The 22,163-nt window shown below is 43.4% G+C and overlaps 1 protein-coding gene and 1 pseudogene across 1 annotated transcript in view; one reads left to right on the top strand and one right to left on the bottom strand.

Annotated features, from left to right (window-relative positions):
• The window catches only part of MSH3 (mutS homolog 3), a 197,679-nt gene that overhangs the window by 97,623 nt on the left and 77,893 nt on the right, over positions 1-22,163 (bottom strand). The window contains exons 11-13 of the mRNA XM_075541226.1: positions 20,514-20,598; positions 16,200-16,309; positions 3,517-3,649 (exon numbers count right to left, since the gene is read on the bottom strand). Of these exons, the coding sequence (XP_075397341.1) occupies positions 3,517-3,649; positions 16,200-16,309; positions 20,514-20,598 (328 nt within the window). The remainder of the gene's footprint in view (positions 1-3,516; positions 3,650-16,199; positions 16,310-20,513; positions 20,599-22,163) is intronic.
• LOC142440868 (mitochondrial glutathione transporter SLC25A39 pseudogene) lies at positions 12,764-13,798 on the top strand (annotated as a pseudogene).

Genomic DNA, 22,163 nt, shown 5'->3' with positions numbered 1-22,163 from the left:
TTCTATGAACTTTTGGAAGTCCTATCATATACTAGAAAGAGGAAGATTTAGAGTTAAACTAATGATAAGTAGTAATAAGGAAGAATACGTATAACATGGATTAATGCTAGGAACATATTTTTTAAAAATTATTAACAACAGGGAATAAAACTAATTGTACAGAAAGAGAGGATAGGGTCACCGGAACTGAAGTGGAATTCTCCATAAAGGCCAGTGTACCTGGGAAACACATCCCATATGGGAGAGTAGACTGTGGTACTAAAGGAAAGTGGAACCTGGAACTCACATATGATGCATTCGTACAAAGGTGAAAGGGGACATACAAGTGCAAAGGCAGGACATGAAAAAATGGGAAAACCCCAGGCTTAGCATCATATTGAAAAAAATGTGGCCTTGGATGGAGACAAGCCCAGATAAGCAGTTGTTCTCACCAACAAAATTCTGAATGCACTTGCCTGTCAACATCTACTAAGTGCTATTATCCTTTTCAGGTATCCCTAATACGTCATTTGGTTACAAAACAGTTCTTATGTAAAATTAGTATGAGATGTAGTTAATAGTATTTTCAAAGATTTGAGGTTTTACTATCAAAAGAAATGATTTTTAAAATACCAGGCAGAGTCCAGTTGTGATCCTCCACTGTTATCATCATAAAAACATGAATCTGTGCATATTCACAGCATCTTCAACACAGCCTTAAGGCCTATGCTTATCACTTTGATAACATCCAAACAGAACATACCTCATCCTTTTATGAAGCTCACATCACTGGTACAGTCTGTACCCACATCACACATACAGTTGAATCTTACTGAGAGCAAGTGAGTGTGAAAGAACCGACACATGTCTAATGGTATGCTCCAAGAGCCAGAAACAAATTCACACTTGGTTTGTTCCCAAATCACTCAGGCTCTTTACTTTCCAAATCAATCTATAAGTACATTCTTGTGTAAACATTGAAAGAGTAAGCAGAAACAGCTTCTGAGTGAGTCCTAAATTCCTTCAGGAAAAGACACAGGCACTCTTGCTCTGTACACTGGAGATTTTGACGTTCACCAAAGGTTTGATACTTCTGTAAACACACCAAGCTTATGAGATGTGTGCATCCAACTAAAGTTTAGAAAACGGCAGGTGGCAGAGAGCAAGAAGAATCACAGACCGCCTGAGTCAGCGCTTCAGAAGCTCAGCTGACATTTTTTGTAGCTCTGCGCTTATTTTCTCTTGAGCGAAACAAAATCTCTGACACCGTCAGAGAAGTATTCCAAGCACTGAAGGCAAGGTGGTTGGAAATCCATTGCTTACTGAAGAATAATACACACTGATTGTCAGGCACAAGGCCAAGCACGCAATATCACAAATGTTTCCAAAACCACAGTGTCACCTCAAAAACAGCAAGCATAAAACCTCCAACTAGCAGAGCAGTAGATGCTGCAATCACCAGTGTGAACTACTGACAACCTGCACCAACTAAGGGCAACAGACTCCACCGACCCCACCGACAACCTGCCCATCCCCCCCGCCTCCAGACATGTATTCCCAGTTCTGGCTTGAATTTTGTTTACAAGTTTGCCTGGGTCTACAACCAACCAACTCTTGAGCACTTCAAATGTTCTCCAAGGCAGTACAGATCATTCTAGTAAATCCTTTGAAGCGGAGTGGGCTGTGGGGTGGCAGAGAATGATGGGGACTCTGAAAAGAGGTAAACACTAGTCTGAGTCACGAGAGACTTGATGGCAGTGAGTCTGGTTTTAAGTCAAAGATTAGCCACAACTAAAATTAGAGTATATAACATGTTTTCTAAAGTTAAATTATTACATAGGCAAGGCTTTATATTTGGGCATTTGCTTAAGACAAGTAGTGGGGAGGGAGGGAGGGAGGGAGGGAGAGAGGAAAGGCCATCCTAACAACTACATTCAAACTGGTGGTACTCAAACATCATGTCCACCAGCAACACCACAAAAGCGGTATGGAGTTGAAATACTAAGTTAAAGTACTAATTGTGCTACTTACTAGCAAGCTATTGATCCCTTCCACATACTATTTCTAATTATTAAGAAGATAGTAATCACAGCATTTTGTCAATCACCTATAAAGTTTTTTTGTGTGTGTTTGTTTTTGGGTTTTTTGTATCATTTTATTGGGGGTTCATACAACTCTTATCACAATCCACATATAACATCCATTGTGTCAAGCACATTTGTACATTTGTTGTCATAATTGTTCTCAAAACATTTTCTTTCTACTTGAGCCCTTGGTATCAGCTCATTTTTCCCCTCCCTCCCCGCTTCCTTCCTAAACCCTTGATAATTTATAAATTCTTATTTTGTCGTATCCTACACCGTCCAATGTTTCCCTTCACCCACTTTTCTGTTGTCCATCCCCCAGGGAGGAGGTTACATGCACCTATAAAGTTTTTATAGGGAACAAAGGGTATAATGTATGTGAATAACTCTTGCAAAAGTTAAAACTCTATGGAAAATTTATTGACCAGCATTATAAACACTGTTCATTGGTATTTTAATTTTACTTTAGGCATGTGTTGAAGATAGAGTCAATCATTTCCCTAGTTACAGATAATCCCCTTTGTTACTGTTGTGACTAAAAGCCTAAAGCATAAGTGAGGAAAATCTACAGGATGCCTTTTACTCACCTGCATCATCCAAAGAGCTTGCATATTAATACCACCCACCACAAATATTATATCAGCAGAGTTTTCCTTTGTTGTTGTCGTTGGTAGGTGCTATTCAGTCAGCTCTGACCCATCGTGCCACTAAGCACAACTGAATGAAACACTGCACGGTCCTGCACCAGCCTCACAATTGCCCCTGTGCCTGAGTCCACTGATGGCAGCCACGGTGTCAGTCCATTTCGTCGAGGGCCTTCCTCTTTTTCTCTGCCTGTCCACTTGACCAAACATGCTGTCCTTCTCGAGGGACTGGTCTCTTCTGGCAATATGTCCCAAGTATGTAAGACGAAGTCTTACCATCTTTGTTTCTAAGGACCACTCTAGCCTTAAAAAACACATTTTCCCAATACAGATTTTTTTCCCTTTGGCTAAATCAAATAAGGAGTTCTCTGAGAATCAACAAAAGTAGCAAGTCTAAGGAGCTTTCCTGTTTGCTATGATTCTCTCCTTGGTGAATGAAAGACGAGAATATCTTGCACTAGACCGCAGTAGAAAGGGCCTATAATATGCACTGCGGGAGGTGACGATGGGAGAAAGACACAGCTTTCTACTCTTGTAGAGTGACAGTCACAGAAACCCACAGGGGCCTCTATGTGTCTGAATCAACTCAATGGCGGTGAGCTGAAAGTGAGCACATTAGCCTAAGTGAGCAAACTTCACTTTTTGACATGGAAAAACGAAAAACGTTGGATGCGTAAAATTAACATTTGTGAGGATTCAGCAAAATTCTAAAAACAATGCTCTAAGCCTTAGAGTTTCTTTTAATACCCTGGAGCCCCATGTGGAAGGGCATTACCAGCTGTAACAGGTACAATTTCTATTACACTTACTTTTTTGTGATAAATGCTACAGAGCCCGCGCTCTATGTCTGGCAGTTTGCGTAGATGATTTTCTATCTGACCAAACACACTCGATTCTGAATGGAGAACTTCAGATACAGCATCAAGTCGAGCATTTATTTCCCTGTGAGAAGAGAATATGAATAATTAATAGATATATTCAGAATTTATTTCCCACGCTAACATGTAAGCGTGTGAGGCAGCCACTTCCAAATAGACAAGGAGGCTTACCTTACAGATGGCAAAAAGCACACACAAAAAACCCCAACACCGCCTAAAACCCCTCACTATCAGTTAAGTCAATTCTGACTCACAGCGACCCTACTGGACAGGGTACAACTGCCCTGTGAGCCTCTGAGGCTGTTAACTCTTTACAGGAGTAGAAACCTTCATCTTTCTCCTACAGAGTGGCTGGTGGTTTCAAACTGCTGACTTTGTGGTTAGCCGTTCAATGTGTAACTCCAGAATTCCTCTCCATATCTCCATAATCATCTGAATCAGAGAGCAGGTACCCCACAAGGAAAGTCTTTGTAAGTATGGTAGAGATTGGCTAGCTGCTCACCAGGTTTCCCTTTCCTCTGGACATCTCCCAGTCTCCCCTACAGGTAAGTGTGGTATGCACCTGAGTTCTAGCCAATGCTGTGTGGCCATGAGTGAACTGTCCTCTTTCAGCCCTCCCACCCAGTCCCGAGCTCCTAAAAACCACCTATGATCTTAAATTTTTTGTTTCCTCACTGGCCAGCTGATTCTCGGAATGATCTGTGAGGCATGTCATGTTACCACATCTGCCCAGGTCCTTGAGCACAACAGAAAGCCCTCCACTCCCACCATCCACAACTGGCTGGACTTCATGTTAGCAAGAAATCCTTTTCTACTGCATCCAAACCATGGAGAGTGGGGATTTAATGCTACCATGGCAGCTTGCTTTCCTTGACTAAGATACTAGAGGTCTACTGTTGGTAAGTGACCCATTGTACTTGGCTACTGTCTGAACTGAAGGATCACCTTAGTTGAAAAACGTTCAGTAAACCCAGTGCTCCCAGAGAGCCTTAGCAAAGACTGGGAGTAGCAATAGAAGGGAGAAGGGGTGAACAGAGCGTGACACTGGAAGACACAGAGATGGCTGCACTTGGGGAGAAGTGGTGAGGCCTGCATCAGCTTCCAATGGAGGCCTGAAGGACTGCACACGCCCATCAAAGGCCCACATTCAGTATGATGGTCATATTTGTATGAGACTGAGAACAGGAAACATATCTTGTGAAGAGGAAGGGCCGAGTAAATACTATTAACATCAATCATTTTATTGGGGGGGGCTCTTCCAGCTCATATAACAATCCACACATCCATTGTGTCAAGCACATTTGTACATACAGTGCCATCATTCTTTTTGCAACATTTCTTTCTACTTGAACCCTTAGTAGAAGCTCATTTTTTTCCTCCATCCCCCTAAATATTATTTTTAATGTATCAAAGAGTGAGTGAACAAACAAGTAAGTGGCTGAAAGAATAAAGTGATATTTGGAGGGCTAGGGAGACATCAGTCACTGAACACAGAGCTGTGTATCACATACAGTTCAATTGTTAGTGAACATGATTTTGAAGGGAAACTTTTCATGAGGATCCTACCTAGCTAACTGTAAAATCAGTACTTTACAATAAACTTTGTTATCTCTGTAATCAGCCTGTGAAGTCCTGTCATTGAGTCTCATTTTCTATTCCAGTTTTCCCCGTTCGCCAACTTTGCAGGGCAAATCTTTGGATTAGCATGACACAGTAAGTAAGATAGAGCTTTGTTGACACATAAACTGCCCCTTCCCTTCCTCGTGGGCCCTCCTGAAACCATCCCACTTCTCTCCATCGCTGTGGCCACGCCTTGTTGTTGTTGTTATTATTGTTAGGTGCCACTGAGTTGGCTCCTACCCATTGTCTCCCTATGCACAAACAGAACGAAACACTGCACAGTCCTGCGCCCTCCTCAGGATTGTTCCTGTGCCTGAGCCGACTGATGCAGCCACTGTGTCAACCTATCTTGTTGAGAGCCTTCCTCCTTTTCGCCGACCCTCCACTTTACCAAACATGATATCCTTCTTTAGGGACTGGGCTCTTGATAACATGTCCAAAGTATGGAAGACAAATTCTTGCCACCCTTGCCGTGAAGGAGCACTCTGGCCATACCTCTGCCATGACAGATTGGTTTGTCCTTTCAGCAGTCCACTTTCAACATTCCTCTCCAGCACCACAGTTCAAATGCATAGACTCTTCTACCGTTCTCCTGACTCAGTGTCCAACTTTCACATGCATATGATGCAATGGAGAATACCATGGCTCGGTGCAGTAACATCCTGGCTCTTCAATACGCTAATGAGGTCTTGTGCAGCAGATTTACCTAATGCGGTACATCGTGTGATTTCTTGACTGCTGCTTCCATGAGCATTGATTGCAGACCCAACTAAGACAAAATCCTTGACAACTTCATTCACCCTTGTCTTCATTTATCAAGATGTTACCTATTGGTCCAGTTGTGAGGATTTTGGTCTTCCTCCATTTTTACTTAAAGTCATCGCCTTAGTTTTCGTAAACGTCATTTCTCTCAAACACTATAAAACAGCCTGCTCACGTTCCTCCTCCCATCCGTTTCTGACCCTTTCCCATCCCACTCTCTCCAATGTAACCTGTATCTTACCCACTGCCCTCCAGTCGGTTCCCGGAGAAAGCCACCCCATAAAGAAAGCGTTTCCAGGACCATGCATCCTCGCAAGAGCAGTTAGCTCCCCATAAAACAAATGGACGAGCCCTCAGTTAGCAGGCCGGTGCTGCACCCACAGCGCGGCCGGGGGCCGGGCCCTGCAAGCTCTCTAGATCAGGGCGATTCCCCGGGCGGGCCATCCTTTTCCATGTCGTCTTCCATTCCCTTTCCACAATGGAACTCTTAATTGTATCTGCTTCTTCTCGGTTTTCTTTTCTGCTAGACTGCAAGCTTGGGGGGAGAAGTGATTCTTCCTTCATCCCCACAGGTCTGGGATCACATTACAGTCATTTGTTGAGCTTAATAAATAGATAATGAATTGAAGGCGACAATTTCTTGTGTAGTGTCTGGTACTTAGAAACACTCAATAAATACACCTACCCCTCACTATCAAACATCTCGTGATGCATTTCCCATTGACAACAATAACATGGCAGTAGAGAACGCTGAGGCGTGTGGCCGTGATGGATAAGGTTACATGTCACTGTGACTGGGCCAGGCTGTGCTTCCCTGTGTCTTCACAGTTAGGAAATGTAGCTACTTCATTGTGTGATTTGTTATAAAATGATGTAGTCATCCTCCATTTTACAATCTTATACGGCCAGCCTTCATTTCTGAATAACACTGAGTTCTGTAGAATGCACTGATTTTTAGAATCTAGCAGTTTTGATAAGTAAAAAAGTAGGTTAATCAGCTCTTTTTCATTTCTGAAATGAATTTGCTTAGAAGTTCTGATTAATATGCAGATTCCAAATACTATAATATAAAGTAGATCAAGAGAAGGGAGGAAGAAATTAAACTTCCTTTGCATGGGATTGTTGTGATAAAATAAGTCAATGTTTTCCCCTAACGTTTACCAAAATGCTATACAAAAAAAATTTTTTTTCTTTTAACAACTCTTTCCTGCCTAAGTAAAAGATGAAACCATTTTACATCCACTAGTGGGATGTTGCAAAGAGGACAAGGACAGATAAAACAAAGCCATCTGTGAACACAGACGACAATCTACGGAGACAGCCACCCTCAGAGATGACAGAGGCTTTTCGAAATATCGAAAGATCAGAGCACAGGATGTTAATAAAAATCTACCAGGTTTTTTTTTAATAAACACACAATAAAATATTTCTTAGGGACTTTGAAAACAGTTGTGCCAAATTGGTTGGGAAGCTAGGGAAGTACAGAGAAATCAGCTCTGGCTCCAGCCGGGCACCAGCATGGGTGAAGCTGGAATGCTCATGCTTAAGCCATCTTCACTTTAAGCCATTCTTTCTTTGGTTGGAAGCATGTCTCTAGGGTTAAAATTCGGACTCAGCATATAGGTGGGCTCTCTTTAAATTAAGGCTCTGCCATTTCCTATCGATTCAGCCTTACTCTGGCTTCCATAACTCTGAAATGGAAATCATAATGGGGTCTAACACAGCTGTACAAAGAGCTCCGTGATACAACACAAGGGGGCTTCAAAACATTTGTGGAATTAAAATACAGTGGTTTCCACAAGAACATTATGGATCCCCAAGAACATGGTAAGTACTTAGTGGAGAGCCGGGTACACGGTAAATACACAGTGAAGGCTTTTCACCAGTGGCACCGAGGCGCCTGTCATGACCTTACAATACCGGTATGGCTGATACTGCAAAGAACAGCATGAGGGCGGGAGAAAGAATGCTCAAATCTTGGAAAACTTGGAAAAACTATCTGTAGACCAATCTTACAAGAACCCTGGTGGCACAGTGGTTATATGATGGGCTGCGATCCTCAGAAGAAAGACAGGCTGTGTAAGCTCACGAACCGTTCCCCTCTCAGGAGTTCTCAGGGTGCGTACTACTCTGCTATCGGCACGCCAGGAGTTGGCACTGACGCAATGGCATTGAGGCTGGTTTGGGAGAGACCAACCTTAATGCATATATATGCGAATGGGTACAGTGAGGAGCAAGAAAAGAAGACACAAGGAGAGCGAGACTGGAGATTTCAAGTGCTAAATCCAACTGACAGTGGCGATTTGAAAATGTGTTGAAACTATTAGTGGGGAGCATTAAAGAAGAAAGCTATAATTGATTACGAACATCCAACAAAGCAGGTGAAAGTATGTGAGGTACTCCTTCCTACAAATTTCTAATCATTAGGGGCACCTCTAATTCCTCTTTTGTCTCCTACAGGCAAACTAGAATATAAATGATTAAGAATGACTTATATTCTTCACATCTCAGACACTTCTTTCAGCAGCAATACTAACAGACCGTCCGAAGAATTATAATGAAACAGTATGTCAGACCACAGAATAGAGAACTTAAATTCACGGCCATCAGTGAGAGAGATTTGGTGATTATGGCACTAAACAAAACAAGTAGTACTGTCATATAGAGAAAACAAAAGTCATCACAATCGGACTAATAAACAACATCATGAAAAATATAAAAAATAAAGAAAGCCTGAGAGATTTCATTTAACTTGGTCCACGATCAATGTCCATGTAGCAGCAGTCAATACATCAAATGACATCGCGCACTGGGAAAATCTGCTGCAAAGCATCTCTTTAAAACATTTAAAAGCAAAACTGTGAAAAACTGTGTAAATTATCAAGGCTTCAAATATCAAAAATATGAGGGAGGGAGAAGAGGTGGGTGAATGAGCTGATACCAAGGGCTGAAGTAGAAAGAAAATGTTTTCAAAATGATGATGGAAACGTATGTACAAATGTGCTTGACACAATGGATGTATGTGTGGATTGTGATAAGAGCTGTAAGAGCCCCCAATAAAATGTTGTTTTTTTTTAAAAGAAAAGCAAAAAAAAAAAAAAAGTCACTCTGAGGACTAAGGTGTCCCTGACCCGAGACAGGTGGTCTTTTCAATCACCTGTGTGTGCAATCAATTTCTCATGTGCGTGAAAGCTGGACCAGAAATGAAAACGACTGGAGAAGAACTAATGCTCTTGAAGTAGGAAGCTGACTAGGAATATCCACTATACCGTGGCATGCTGGAAGAACGAACCAGTCCGTGTTGGAAGGCGTGCAACAAGAACAGTCCTTAGAAGAGCCGACGACAAGGCTGCTCTGCTGTACTTTGGACACAGTCTGAGGAAGGACCAGTCCCTGGGGAGCTCAGTAACGAAGAGTGGGGTCAGCAAAAGGGAGGACGCAAGAGCTCGATGAGAAGGATCCACTCAGAGGCTGCAACACTCAGCTGAGGGGTTCCAAGGATGCAGGAGGATGAGACCAATGTGAGGGGGCCTAACGACAACAAAAGCCGCACTGGCAACAAAGCAGTAATAAAAATACCATTGCAAACCCAAAACCAGACCCTGCTGCCACCTAGCTGGCTCCGACCCATAGCAAATCTCTATGAAAGCCCTGGAGGGGAGAAATAGATTGCCACACCTGTCTCCAGTGGAGCAGCGCGTGGGTCCAAACTGCCCAATCTTTTGCTCAGCACCAAGCCAGAGCTCCTAGGATTCCAAGATGGTCTATAATACCTACAATAGAGCCTGCAACACTGTATGTTCTACAAGGAGCCATGGTGGCTATCTGGTTAAATCACTCTGCAGTTAACTGAAAGGTCAGCAGTTCAAAACTACAAGGCCACCCCACAGAAGAAAGAGAAGGCAGGTTGTTTCTGTGAAGGTGAAAGCCTTAGGAACCTCAGAGACAGTTCTGTTCTATCAGGTCATTGTAAGTTGGAAATGATTCAAAAGCAATGTGTAGGCCTTTTGGTTTTGTTGGTTTGTTCAACTTCTTATGATCAAGAAATGAAAGGAGACATGAGTCATTTCATTACACATGGTTAAAAAACAATGGCCATAAGGTTCCTGGGATGACAGACGTTCTTCTTTAACACCAGAGAACCAAGGACTAAATGTGGGTGTCGCTGGAGTCCTTGACACTTGGAGATAAGCTGGGTGATGATGCTTACATCAGTTGTGTTTGGTTGTCACTTATAAACAGTGTGTGACTAACAGCTATTACCATTGTAAGAAATGTTCTTAACAATGAACTCTGTATCTCTTCATAGCTATTTGTGGAAATGTCTCAATAACTCTAATGTAAGGTTATTTAGAAAGAAAGAAAAAAGAGCTAAAATATTAACTACAGGAGTGTGGTAGTTACCGGATTTCATGTTAAATTGCTATGTAAGTGTAGGGGTGGCGTCTAGTTGTCAATCAGGTCACAGCCTCCTTGCGGGCATGGCCTTCTCTTGGGGGTTCTGGGAACTTCCTCTTTCTCACTGGCATGCCACACACTCTCTCTCTGCTTTACCTTACTGTTGGTGAACCATGCAGCTGAGACCAGCCTTGTAATGCTTCCACCATCAGTGGATCCACAAGACTCTACCCCCACCAGTCTGTGATCTTCCTACATTATCCATCATTGCATGTGGCTGCGTGAGTCTCAAGAGGGATTTGATGAATCACATCAGATTTACGGGCTTGGTTTGGACTAGGCTGGGATGTTGTCTTGATATCCAATGTCTCCTGGATATAAAGCTCTTTCTTGCACAGAGGACTGCCCCTGGGTTTGTTTCTCTTGCCAAGCCAGCCCATCGCTATGCCACTATGCTGGCATCCACAAATATCAACCTTATTAAAGACCTTGAAATAAACATTCTATTTTATAATAAGGCTATATTTTAAAGATTTTTCATTCTGAACATTTATATTATTATTATAAATTTTAAATAATCCAACAGGTTTTAAGAATTTTTAACCCTCCTCTTCTAAGGAAGCAACATTTGCCAAATAAACCATAATTCAATCTGTTTAGAATAGTAAAAGGAATAATTTTTTTAAGCTACGTCATACACTTGCATCTTTGAAAATAAAACATGAGTAAGATTTCTGTTTCTGGTGATGGTGGGAAAAGGTACTTTCAGATCACCCCTGCTACTGATAACAATTTAAAAATCAGACAAAACATACTATCTTAGTCCTGAAAGCATCAAGGGACTAACAAAATAGTATGTAATGAAAATACCAAAACTGGAAAATAGCCAAGAACCATGAAATTAGTCCAGCCATAAGACCATTTTACCCTGACACAATGTACCAGCAGAAACTGCTGCCAAGGCGTCGTGGAGACTTGCAGTCTTGGTTAGCCTCATTCGAATGGGAAGGAAGTGAGCAAACAAAGCCTCAAGCACTGAACGTGAATTAAGATCATTCCTATCTGGTAGAAGTTCACAAAACCCGGCTCTGAAAAAGATGTATTCACCCTAGGCTCCACATCATTCTGCAAATTCCCAAGTAGTTTGAGCAGTACACAGAGATAACCAAGCACAAAAATAAACGGGAGGAGCAAGAACCAGCAGAAACGACAGGCAACAGAAACAGACACACCAGAAGAACACAAACATCACACACACACACACACACACACACACACACACACAACCCAAAATAGGTCACAGAAGGAAGGAAAGCAAATACAGAACAGGTGGGGAATTTAGAAAGCCACGAGTACGTTATGTAATTTTCATTATTTTGACAAGTGTTCTTTCTTGTTCTCTGGCTATTTGTAAGACTTTTATATCTGATTCAACTGTAGTTTTACTATGATTTAGCCAAAGGTGGATTTCTGTTGGCTTTTAATTATGCTTTCGAAATCTCAGTATTCACATTTTTTTGAATTATGAAAAGCCTCGTCCTTTAATAAAGTCTCTAATACTATTTCTTCCCATTCTAATTTTCTTCTGAAAATCTGATGAGAATTACGTTAGACCACGTTAAGTGTTATTTGTCTTTCAATCTCCTATCTTGGGTCACATTATCTCTCTGTGCTACATTTCAGGTGACTGTTTCAGATATACCTTACATATTAGTAAGCCTAATTCTTTATCAGCACCTGCACTGATTCTAAAAGTTGTTCAAGGTTCTTTCTAAGATTAAGCCTTCTGGGCTCAGGCAGAGGAACAATGAGGGAGGATGGCTCAGGACCAGGCGGTGTTTTCTTCTGTTGGAATGCTTCTTCTAAGATAACTGAATTGCCATGGAAAATGAATGTTTTGCCTAAAACATCATTCTAAGCCTATTCCATACTTATTACTAAGTTTTTTTATTTCTTTTTTTCTCTCAATAGTTACAAGCTGATTCTACATTGTTGGACTTTTTTCAAAGCCAGTAAGTACTTATGGTGTCTACATAAACGATCAACAAGCCTATAACAACTTAGAGAAGAAGATATTTTAAAATGGAAAAATCAAAAATCAAATTTAATATAATTTATTTAATTTTAAAGGGCCTTAGGAACAATGGTTTACCAGGAGCCCTGATGGTGACTGCGATCATTGGCTGGCGATCTACACGGTCAGCAGTTTGAAATCACCAGCCACAGGAGAAAGACGGGGCTTTCTACTCCCATAAAAAGTTACAGTCTGAAGCAAGCAGAGCCTGTAAGCGGGGCGGACGCCCGCGGACCGTGCACCGGCAACGGAGCCCCTATGGGCCCGCTGGGTTCCCGGCGTCGCGCGGCGCAAGCACCGGCCTAGAGTCAGGATTGAGACTACATGATGGCTGACCAGGACTCAGGGGGCATTAGCCCCCTCCAACAAATGGTGGCCTCGGGCGCTGGAGCAGTGGTCACCTCTCTCTTCATGACGCCCCTGGACGTGGTGAAGGTGCGTCTGCAGTCCCAGCGCCCCTCGGTGGCCCCCGAACTGAAGCCGCCCTCTAGCCTCTGGAGCGTCTCCGACACCAAATGGACGTGCCTGCTGTACGGCAACGGTGTCCCGGAGCCCACACGGCGCGCGCTGCGCCACCTGCTTCCATGACCCCACCCGGTTCCCCGGCACCCGATGCCTTTGCGAAGATCGTGCGGCACGAGGGCGCCAAGACCCTGTGGAGTGGCCTCCCAGCCCCCTTGGTGATGACTGTGCCGGCCACTGCCATCTACTTCACCTCCTATGACCAATTCAAGACCTTCCTGTGTGACCGACCCTTGACCTCTGAACACTATGCCCCCATGGTGGCTGGTACTCTGGCCCGCTTGGGCACCGTGACTGTGATCAGCCCCTTGGAGCTGGTGAGGACGAAGCTGCAGGCTCAGCATGTGTCCTACCGGGAGCTGGGCGCCCCTGTGCAGGCCGCAGTGGCTAGGGGCGGCTGGCCTCCCTGTGGCTGGGCTGGGGCCCACTGCCCTGCGGGACGTGCCCTTCTCAGCCCCGTATTGGTTCAACTACGAGCTGGTGAAGGGCTGGCTGAGTGGGCCCAGGCCAAAGGACCAGACATCCGTGGGCATCAGCTTTGTGGCTGGCGGAATCTCAGGGACGGTGGCAGTCATCCTGACTGCCCTTCCATGTGGTGAAGACTCAGTGCTAGGACGCTCTGGGCACAGTGGAGGCTCTGAGTGAGGCCACCCCTGGTCCACTCCACCTGGGTGCTGCTGCGGAGGATCCAGGCCGAGTCGGGCACCAAGGGGCTCTTTGCAGGCTTCCTGCCCCATCATCAAGGCCACCCCTTCCTGTGCCATTGTGATCTGCACTTACGAGTTCGGCAAAAGCTTCTTCCAAAAGCTCCATCAGCAGCGGCTGCCAGGCCCTTGAAAGGGGCTCAGGGACGCCCATCTCCTGGGGTGGGCTGTGGGCTGAAGCAGACTGAGCCAAGTGCCTTTTCCTCAGCACCCAGGGGCAGGCCTTGTGGCTTCCCCCCACCGGACCATCCTCAGACCCTCCTCAGACCGGGCCTTCTTCCTGCTGTAACCCACATCCCAGACTCAAGGATCCTCACTTTCTTACCCCCCAAGTTCAAGACCAACTTTTCTCCCTGCCCCCCACCTCCCTGCCTGTATGTGTGCTGTAACTGGGCCTGCCTCAGTCTCCCCTACCTCTATTAATTCCTTACATCTGAAGATGATAAAAAAAAAAAGTGACAGTCTCCGAAACCCACAGGGGGGTCACTATGAGTCAGCATCGACTCGATGGCAGTAAGAGGAGCAATGGCTTTGCAAGGTAACATCAACTCATCAAAAGAAGCCACCGAGTTCAAGTTAAAGTGTCTTCTTTCCTACAGTTAGCAGAATTTATAATATGGACGACTGAAGACTAATTGATGCATTTGGTGTTAGTAAAGATGTTCAAAAATACCATGGACTGCCAATAAACTAAACACATCTCTTAGTAGAAATAACAGCCAGAATGCTCCTCGAGGTGAGAATGGCGAGACTCTATCTCAAGTTCTCTAGAGAAGCTCTAGAGAAAGACGTTAGAGGGTCATCAAAGAGAAGAAGACCTTCAGTGAGATGAACTGCCACCGTAGCTTCAACACTGGCATCACACAAGCAAGCGAGCCGACGAGGCCGCAAGAAGAAGCACTGCTTGAGTCTAACGCAGGCAGGGTCGCTGTGAGCTAGAACCCAGTCAATGGCATCGCAAGCCACGGCAACGCACAGCAAAGCATACGCTATTTAGTCAGGGCAATATGCTTCTAGGAAAGCAAAGGCTAATCTCAATCAGCTACAAGAGGTCACCAAATCAGCAAATAAGTACTGGGTGGACATCATTTGTACAATCCAAAAAGCCACCCATGATTCTGCACCAAAGAGTCATTTATAGAACAAAAGGTAGAAGAGATGAAAAATTCCTCTGAAAGGTGAAGCACAATTTAAAGATTGCCCCAGGTGCTCTCTTATGCAAATGATGACCAACTAAAAGAATAATTCATTTTCTGAAATACATTCTATGTCTGCTGCAACCAGGCTCATTCTTGGGAAAAAGCAAAAACTCTCAGAACTCTAGCTGGGCTATTTTCCAATACATCATGAAATTCCCCACAACTTAAAACTGTGTCTCAATAAATCCTGGATGCCTTGAGGGATATAAGTGCTTAGGAGGCTGGCCTACCTTTAATTTTACACTTGTGAGATGAAATATAATTTCCAGATTAAATACACGTGCTGTAATTCCTCTTCCTGTGACACTGATTAAGAGCACCGGCTGTACAACCGATCGATGGAGCTGACATCATTAGACAGTATACCTGAAGAAGGTTGCATTTCCAAATGTGGTATACAAGGAGGTTTCCAAAAGTTTGCAGAAAACTGGAATGTAAAGATAGTGGAATATTTCTGTGGACTTTTGGAAGCCCCCCTGTGTATATATTTTATAACAAAAGAGAAAGAAAGCCAATTTGGACGTCACTGAGATCACCTAGACCTAAGCAAGCATCTCACAGGATTTGTTTTCTTGGTGTGGAAGGTCAGGCCACAGTTTTAAGGGATCCCAGTCAACCGGTCTAACACAGTTTCCCAGTAGTGCTTCTGTTGACCTCCTAATCTGTACGGTAGTGCCAGGGATCTCAAAAGCTAGCAGGTCATCCACAGGACAAGAGATTTCCATTCACTTTGAGGCACAAGAGGAAAATGGAGCGTCTGGAATTGGAGGAAGGACATAGGTTACTGTCTGGTTACCTCAAGGGACAACTGTGTCCTTTGTCATGAGACCAACAGAAGTCAATGGTGCCCAATCACCAGTACTGTTCACTGTGAATCAAGATTCTATAGAAGAATTCTGATCCATATGGGGAGGAACGCAGAAAGAAAAGAACCCGTAAATAATCAGTGAAAATCAGATTTGCAGGAGCCTCTGAAGTTAGATGAACCACCAAAACTATGCCCCAGAGATAGTCTTTAAACTTTAAACCAAAGCAATCCCCCTGAAAGTTTTCTTGAACCAGAGCAATAGTGTATCATGATAACAATGTCTACCAGGAGCAATCAAATAGACAACTAGGAAGGTTAGATGGGACATTGATGGAGCAGTGAGCCTAAGTCAATGGTGATGAAACATTTTGAAGAAGGATGGCGAGAATAAGTGTATAACTTGAAGAATATAATCAATGTCGATGAGTTCTACGTGGAAAAATGGTTAAAACTGTGCATGGCTACGTATATTTTCACACACACAGACAAAACTAATTTTAAAAGGTGGAAAAAAGTAATTATTTTACCTTAATTTAAGGAGTGGCTGGGTCACCCATTTCTTCAATTTGCGCCTCCCAAATGAAGTTTTTGTATGGTCTAAAATCCAAAATAAACTTCCATGAGTTTTCTTATTAGTCTAGAAAGATCAGAAAATAAGTTTCATTAATTACACCATTAATTTGTACCCAAATATTTACTAGTCCATGTATCCTGATTATTCCATATACCCCAATTTAAATGTATTAAAAATACCTAGAATACACTGTGGCTGCTAAGAGTTGCTCAATTAATCCATAAGGAACGAAAGAATACAAATATACATAAAACACAGGGAAGGAGGGGCCTGTGAAGAGTTCCGTTAACAAAGAATAAATTATTCATAAACCTTACAGGCTTGTTCTCAGCATCATGAAAATGTGTGATTGTATACTTTCCTGTGCTGAGAAGTCCACTGTGAGAAAGATAATTTAATCTTTCTGTGGCAATTCAAGATAATTTCATCTTCCCAAATCTCAGAGCTATCATTTTAAAGACCGAAGCTCTTACGGCAACGCTGAGCAAGCGAGAAGTACTGAGATAAAGGTGGACCACACAGCGCTCAAGAAATGTACCCTGAAAACATTTCATTTTAGATTGTTATTAAATGCCTAGTGAAAGTTACTTAACTATGCTCATGAACTCTTTTTTAAAAAAAATCACAAGTATAATGTTAATTTACTCAGACATTCTTATATTCAGGAGGCCTGGTAGCACTGTGAGATAAATACTGGGCTGCTGACCCCAAGACTGGTGGTTCAAACCCACCAGTCACTCTCCAGGAGAAAGATAAGGCTGGCTGCTTCCACAGAGATTTACATACCAGAAGCCCTATGGAGCAGTTCTACTTTGTCCCAAAGGGTCAATGTGAGCTGCAACTGACTAGAGGGCACTGGTGGATGCTTTTTATTACAGTAAGTCTAATGATAGCCTTAAATCTTATTTTGACACAAAAAATAGCTGTTTCCATCCATGTTGGGATTGTCTTGTACTTTCTGTCCCTCAAATAAATGAGCAGGTACTTACAGAAACCCTCTTATGCGCTTAGTACTGCGATGGGCAAAGGTGTGTTAAGATATAGTCCTTCATTGGTCCTCTACTCGAGTACTCCCTCAACACAAGAACATTTTGTTCTAATACCCATCATTCCGTGATGTTCACCTTCCAGACAAGATTGTTGAAAAAAAAAATGGGTACATAAGCACATGTGGTGAAGAAAGTTGATGGTGCCTGGCTATCAAAAGATATAGCGCCTGGGGTAGTAAAAGCTTGAAGATAAACAAGCAGCCATCTAGCTGAGAAGCAACAAAGCCCACATGTACGAAGCACCCCAGCTTGTGGGATCATGCGGTGTCAATGGGATCAGGTACCAGGCATCAAAGACCCAGAAAATAAATCATATCTATGTGAATGAGGGGGAGTATGGAGTGGAGACCCAAAGCCCATCTGTAGGTAACTGGACATCCCCTGTCAGAAGGGCCACAAAGAAGAGACAAGCCAGTCATGGTGCAATAAAGCACTGGGGAAACATACAACCTTCCTCTGTTCTTTAATGCTTCTTCACCACCACCACTGCCCACTATCATGACCCCAATTCTACCTGACAAATCCGGCTAGACCAGAGCATGTACACAGGTACAGATAAGAGCTGGAAACACAGGGAATACCGGACAGATAAACCCCTCAGGACCAATCACAGGAGTAGCGACACCAGGAGGGGAAGGGGAAGGTAGGGGGTTGAAATGAGGAACTGATCACAATGATCTACATAAAACCCACTCCCAGAAGGACAGACAACAGAAAAGTGGATGAAGGCAGCCATCAGTCAGTGTAAGGCATGAAAAATAATAATAATTTATAAAATATCAAGGGTTCGTGAAGGAGGGAGGGAGGAAGGGAAAGTGAACTGATACCAAGGGCTCAAGTAGAAAGAAAATGTTTTGAAAATGATGATGGCAACAGATGTACAAATGTGCTTGACAAAATAGATGTATGTATGGATTGTGATAAGAGCTGTACAAGCCCCCAATAAAATTAATTTTTTAAAAAAGATATAGTCCTTGGTCTCAGGGGTCATTCACGCTTGTGAGAAAAGACTCATAATCAGAACAAAACACCAGCTGCCAGGATTCCGTTCACAAACAGATGGCACAAGCTGCCAGAGCTCAAAGCAGAGCACACACAGCAGCTACTCTGGTCACAGAAGTTCCTGTGAGGACAGACAAGCAGAAACAACTGATGACAGCACACAACCAGCAGTGGCACCATGTGTGCTTGGGGCAAACGCCCAATTGGCCTGTATAGAGCAAAGGGTTCCAAGCAAAACCAAATCCATTACATTGTTGGCCAGTGATCCTCAACCTTCCTAATGCCGTGACCCTTTAATACAGTTCCTCATGTTGTGGTGACTCCCAACCATAACATTATTTTCATGGCTACATCATAACTGTCATTTTGCTACTGTTATGAATCAGGCGAGCCCTGTGAGAGTTGAGAACCGCTGATATAGGCAATTCTAACTCACACCGATGTTATAGGTTAGAATAGAACTGGGCCATGGAGTTGCCATGGCTATAAATCTTTATGGAAGCAGACAGCCATCTCTTCTCCCCATGGAGCAACTGGTGGGTTCAGGTTAGCAGTCCAGTGCTTGGCCACGGCTGCACGAGGGTTCCCTGGGGAAAAGACTGGGGGAGATGAAATCATTTCCCAACCATCTGACATCATTAGAGAAGCAAGCTCTGGCAAGAGAAGGAAGAGGGGTGCTGGTAACTCGTGTGCTCACACCCATGCCATGTCCTGATACAGCTTTGCTTTCCCTGGTACCCACGTCCCTCCCCATCATCCTTGTCTACTGCTTCACAGAAAGGGCAGCCAATGCCAAGTGCAAAAACAAGCCAATGATGGTGATTCCCAGCTTAGGTTTCCACCAAGGCTTCCAACCAGTTCATTCTGGTTCAACTTTCCTGCTGAGAATTTATATGTCCACCCTTGATACATACATGTATGTATGAATCACCTGAACATCCTCATATAGAAGAATTGCCTGGGGATCTTGTTAACACAGATACTCTGATTCAAGATTTAAGGAGTGGCAAGGCATTTTCATAGCAGAGAGTCAAGCAGGGATGAACCAGTTTGAAGCCCTGGCTTTTGCAAGAGTCCAATTCCTGATGACGGAAGGGATTTCAAGGGGTATTTTGATTGTAGGTGATTCTGCCTTAGAAATTTTAATGTATTTACAGTGACCCCACTATAATAAGATCTGAATAGGGAGGAATGTCCGAAAAGTCTGCAAGGCCAGGGCTGTGCTTGTAGGTCCTGGCAGTAAGCTCTTCTTCATGTAGCTCCAACTACCTGTTTCCTATCCCAGGAATGTGCACAGCCTTGATGAGAGAGACCTGCAGGAAAGATCCTCAGTATCTGGGTGAAGGAATGACGGCACAAAGTTGTTAACTGAATGAGTGTAAGTCTCACTCAAGTCTACAAGGGTGAACTGGAAGGGAAAGAAAGGAAGTGAGGAAGAGCAGTTACTGATCGACAGATCTAGGAGTCGGGGATACATTCAGCACTGACTTTGATCCACTGCAGTGGCAAATGTCAGGAGAGCTCTACCACTTTCAATTTTATGGAGCTCAAATGATGACTTAATCAAATGATTCACAACTGTTTTTTATTCCTATGACTTTATATTACATTATTTTACAATGTATTTCACATTGGCACAGGGTAATTTAATTCACAAAAGCATTACTTTTTCATATCTCCATTATCTTCTAAATTCACCAATAAAGACCAGATAAATTATGATAAAAGTCAGGGAAGTAAAGCACCAAGCATTTTAAGTCATAAACTGTGTATCATAGTAACTTGTTTTACATGCTGCATCTTGAAACAAGACTGTAGAGATTTCAACTAGTCAAAGGTGTGCTGGAGCCATTATAATCCAAATATAATCAAAGAGACCAAACCAAAACACCTCCGTCCATTTGAATTCTCAGAGGCGATGTCTTTTTAGAGAGAGAAACAGGTATTGCAACCCCAGCCTCCTGTCCTGCAGCCCTTCCTCTGGTGACACAGAGCCTGTCAGAAAGGCAGTTCGACCGCTCGCAAAGGAGTCTTTCCGCCTGCTGGAGTCCACACAGGTCTCCAGACAGTTACCAAGTGCCAAGGAGACGGCAGGCAGCGCATCAGCTGAAGACAACGGGCACCGTTACTTTCGTCAGCACTAAAGAACAAACTACTACCTCACTCCAGCAGCTTCAGAAACAAGTTGAAAAACTTAGCATTTCAGTTTGGCTGACCTGATTCTGCAGGATTTCCAGATTCTGTAATGTTGCTCCATTAATTGTCATAAATTCCACCTCACTTGAAAACCGTTTAAAATTCCTGCAAAAGAGTAAAACACAATCATCATGATGTAAGCCCAGAAAGAAATTAAAAAGGATAATCTAGGCACACGAAACATTCCCATAACATGGTGTCAGACGCTAGCTCTGTAATGGAAAGTCAAACTCAAAGGTGCAAAAGGGAACGGCATCAGGGCACTGACTCCGGCTCATGCTGGGCCGGGTCTTGGAAACAGATTCATGGAGAGGAGCCCCCGCCCCGAGAAAGAGGATGAGGAAGGGAAGTGAGCGGAGTGCCGACACTTGGAAAGCATTCGCGGGAAGAGCACCAAGCACAGTCATCGGCAGAGCTTGTGGTGGCATCTTCAGGACCAAGCACAGTCATCGGCAGAGCTTGTGGTGGCATCTTCAGGAAAAACTCATAGCAAGGTACTTAAAACTGTGCTCTTTCATCAGCATAACTTAATGTTGATACTGCCTTCAAAAATCTTTTATTCAGAAGCCTGATATGTGCAGCAAATGCCCACTCTATAAATAACCACACGCATTAAGGTGTTTAGTATAAACTTCAAAAAAAAAGAAGCAGAAATGATGTCGTTGAGCTAGACATAAAGTTCAGTGCTTTGCAGTCGGCCCGGCAAGTGAAAGTACAGAGACTAATAAACTTGCTCACAATTCCAATTCTGACCTCACTGTCTCTTGTTAAACAGTGGGTCAGCACATTACTCATCACTCAATTCTCTTTATCAGCCAGTTCTTAGACATACCTGTCAAAAGCACTGACAGGGGCGGTGGCTCATTCTTTAAGTAAGAAGCGTTATGGCAGGTTGCTACATTATTGGAAGGAAATCACGAGGGTTTGGATTATAACTCTAACCGCAATTCTCATGGTTGGTACATGTTACAAGTAAACTCGTCTCCCAATAAACAAACACACAACCTGGAATCTACAATGAAAAAAACTACATCCACTGCCAGCTCAGATCGATTCCAACTCAAATTGACATGTGATTTTCAAGACAGTTTCTCTTTATCAGAGCAGGAGGCCTCATCTTGCTCCTGAAGAGAGGCTGGTGGGTTTGAACTTTCAATCCTGACGTTAGCAGCCCAACTCCTAGACCACAGCCCCCTTTCTGGAATCTACATAAAACCAAGTTCACCGACACTGAGTAAATCCTGACTCACAGGGACACTACAGGACAGGATAGAAGTGCCCCCTTTGAGTTTTCAAGACTACAAATCTTTACAGGAGTAGAAAGCCTCATCTTTCTCTCAAGGAGGGCTTGGTGGTTTTGAACTGCTGGCCATTACGTTAGCAGCTCAACATGTAATCTACTACACCACCATGGTTCCTAGAATCTAGAATCCAAAGTTACCAAGAGATCTTTCTATATTTAGAAGATGGCTCCTAATTAAGGACCTTGAGCCCTGGAACAGAGAAAATAATTACTGTGTATTAAGAATGTTGCCTTGGTTTAGCAGTCAATTGATACAGGTGTAGCTGCTGTTACAGGAATCCAAACAATGCTGTAACTTGTTCATAATTTGCAAGAACGCAACTAGAACAGAGTGGTAGCAGGTGTGCGTGACCCATTCTATCATTCT

Source organism: Tenrec ecaudatus, chromosome 2 (genome assembly GCF_050624435.1).
Source record: "Tenrec ecaudatus isolate mTenEca1 chromosome 2, mTenEca1.hap1, whole genome shotgun sequence".
Taxonomy (NCBI): Eukaryota; Metazoa; Chordata; class Mammalia; order Afrosoricida; family Tenrecidae; genus Tenrec; species Tenrec ecaudatus.
Note: the sequence above shows the minus strand (reverse complement) of the source record. Positions and strands in the feature narration are given on the sequence as shown.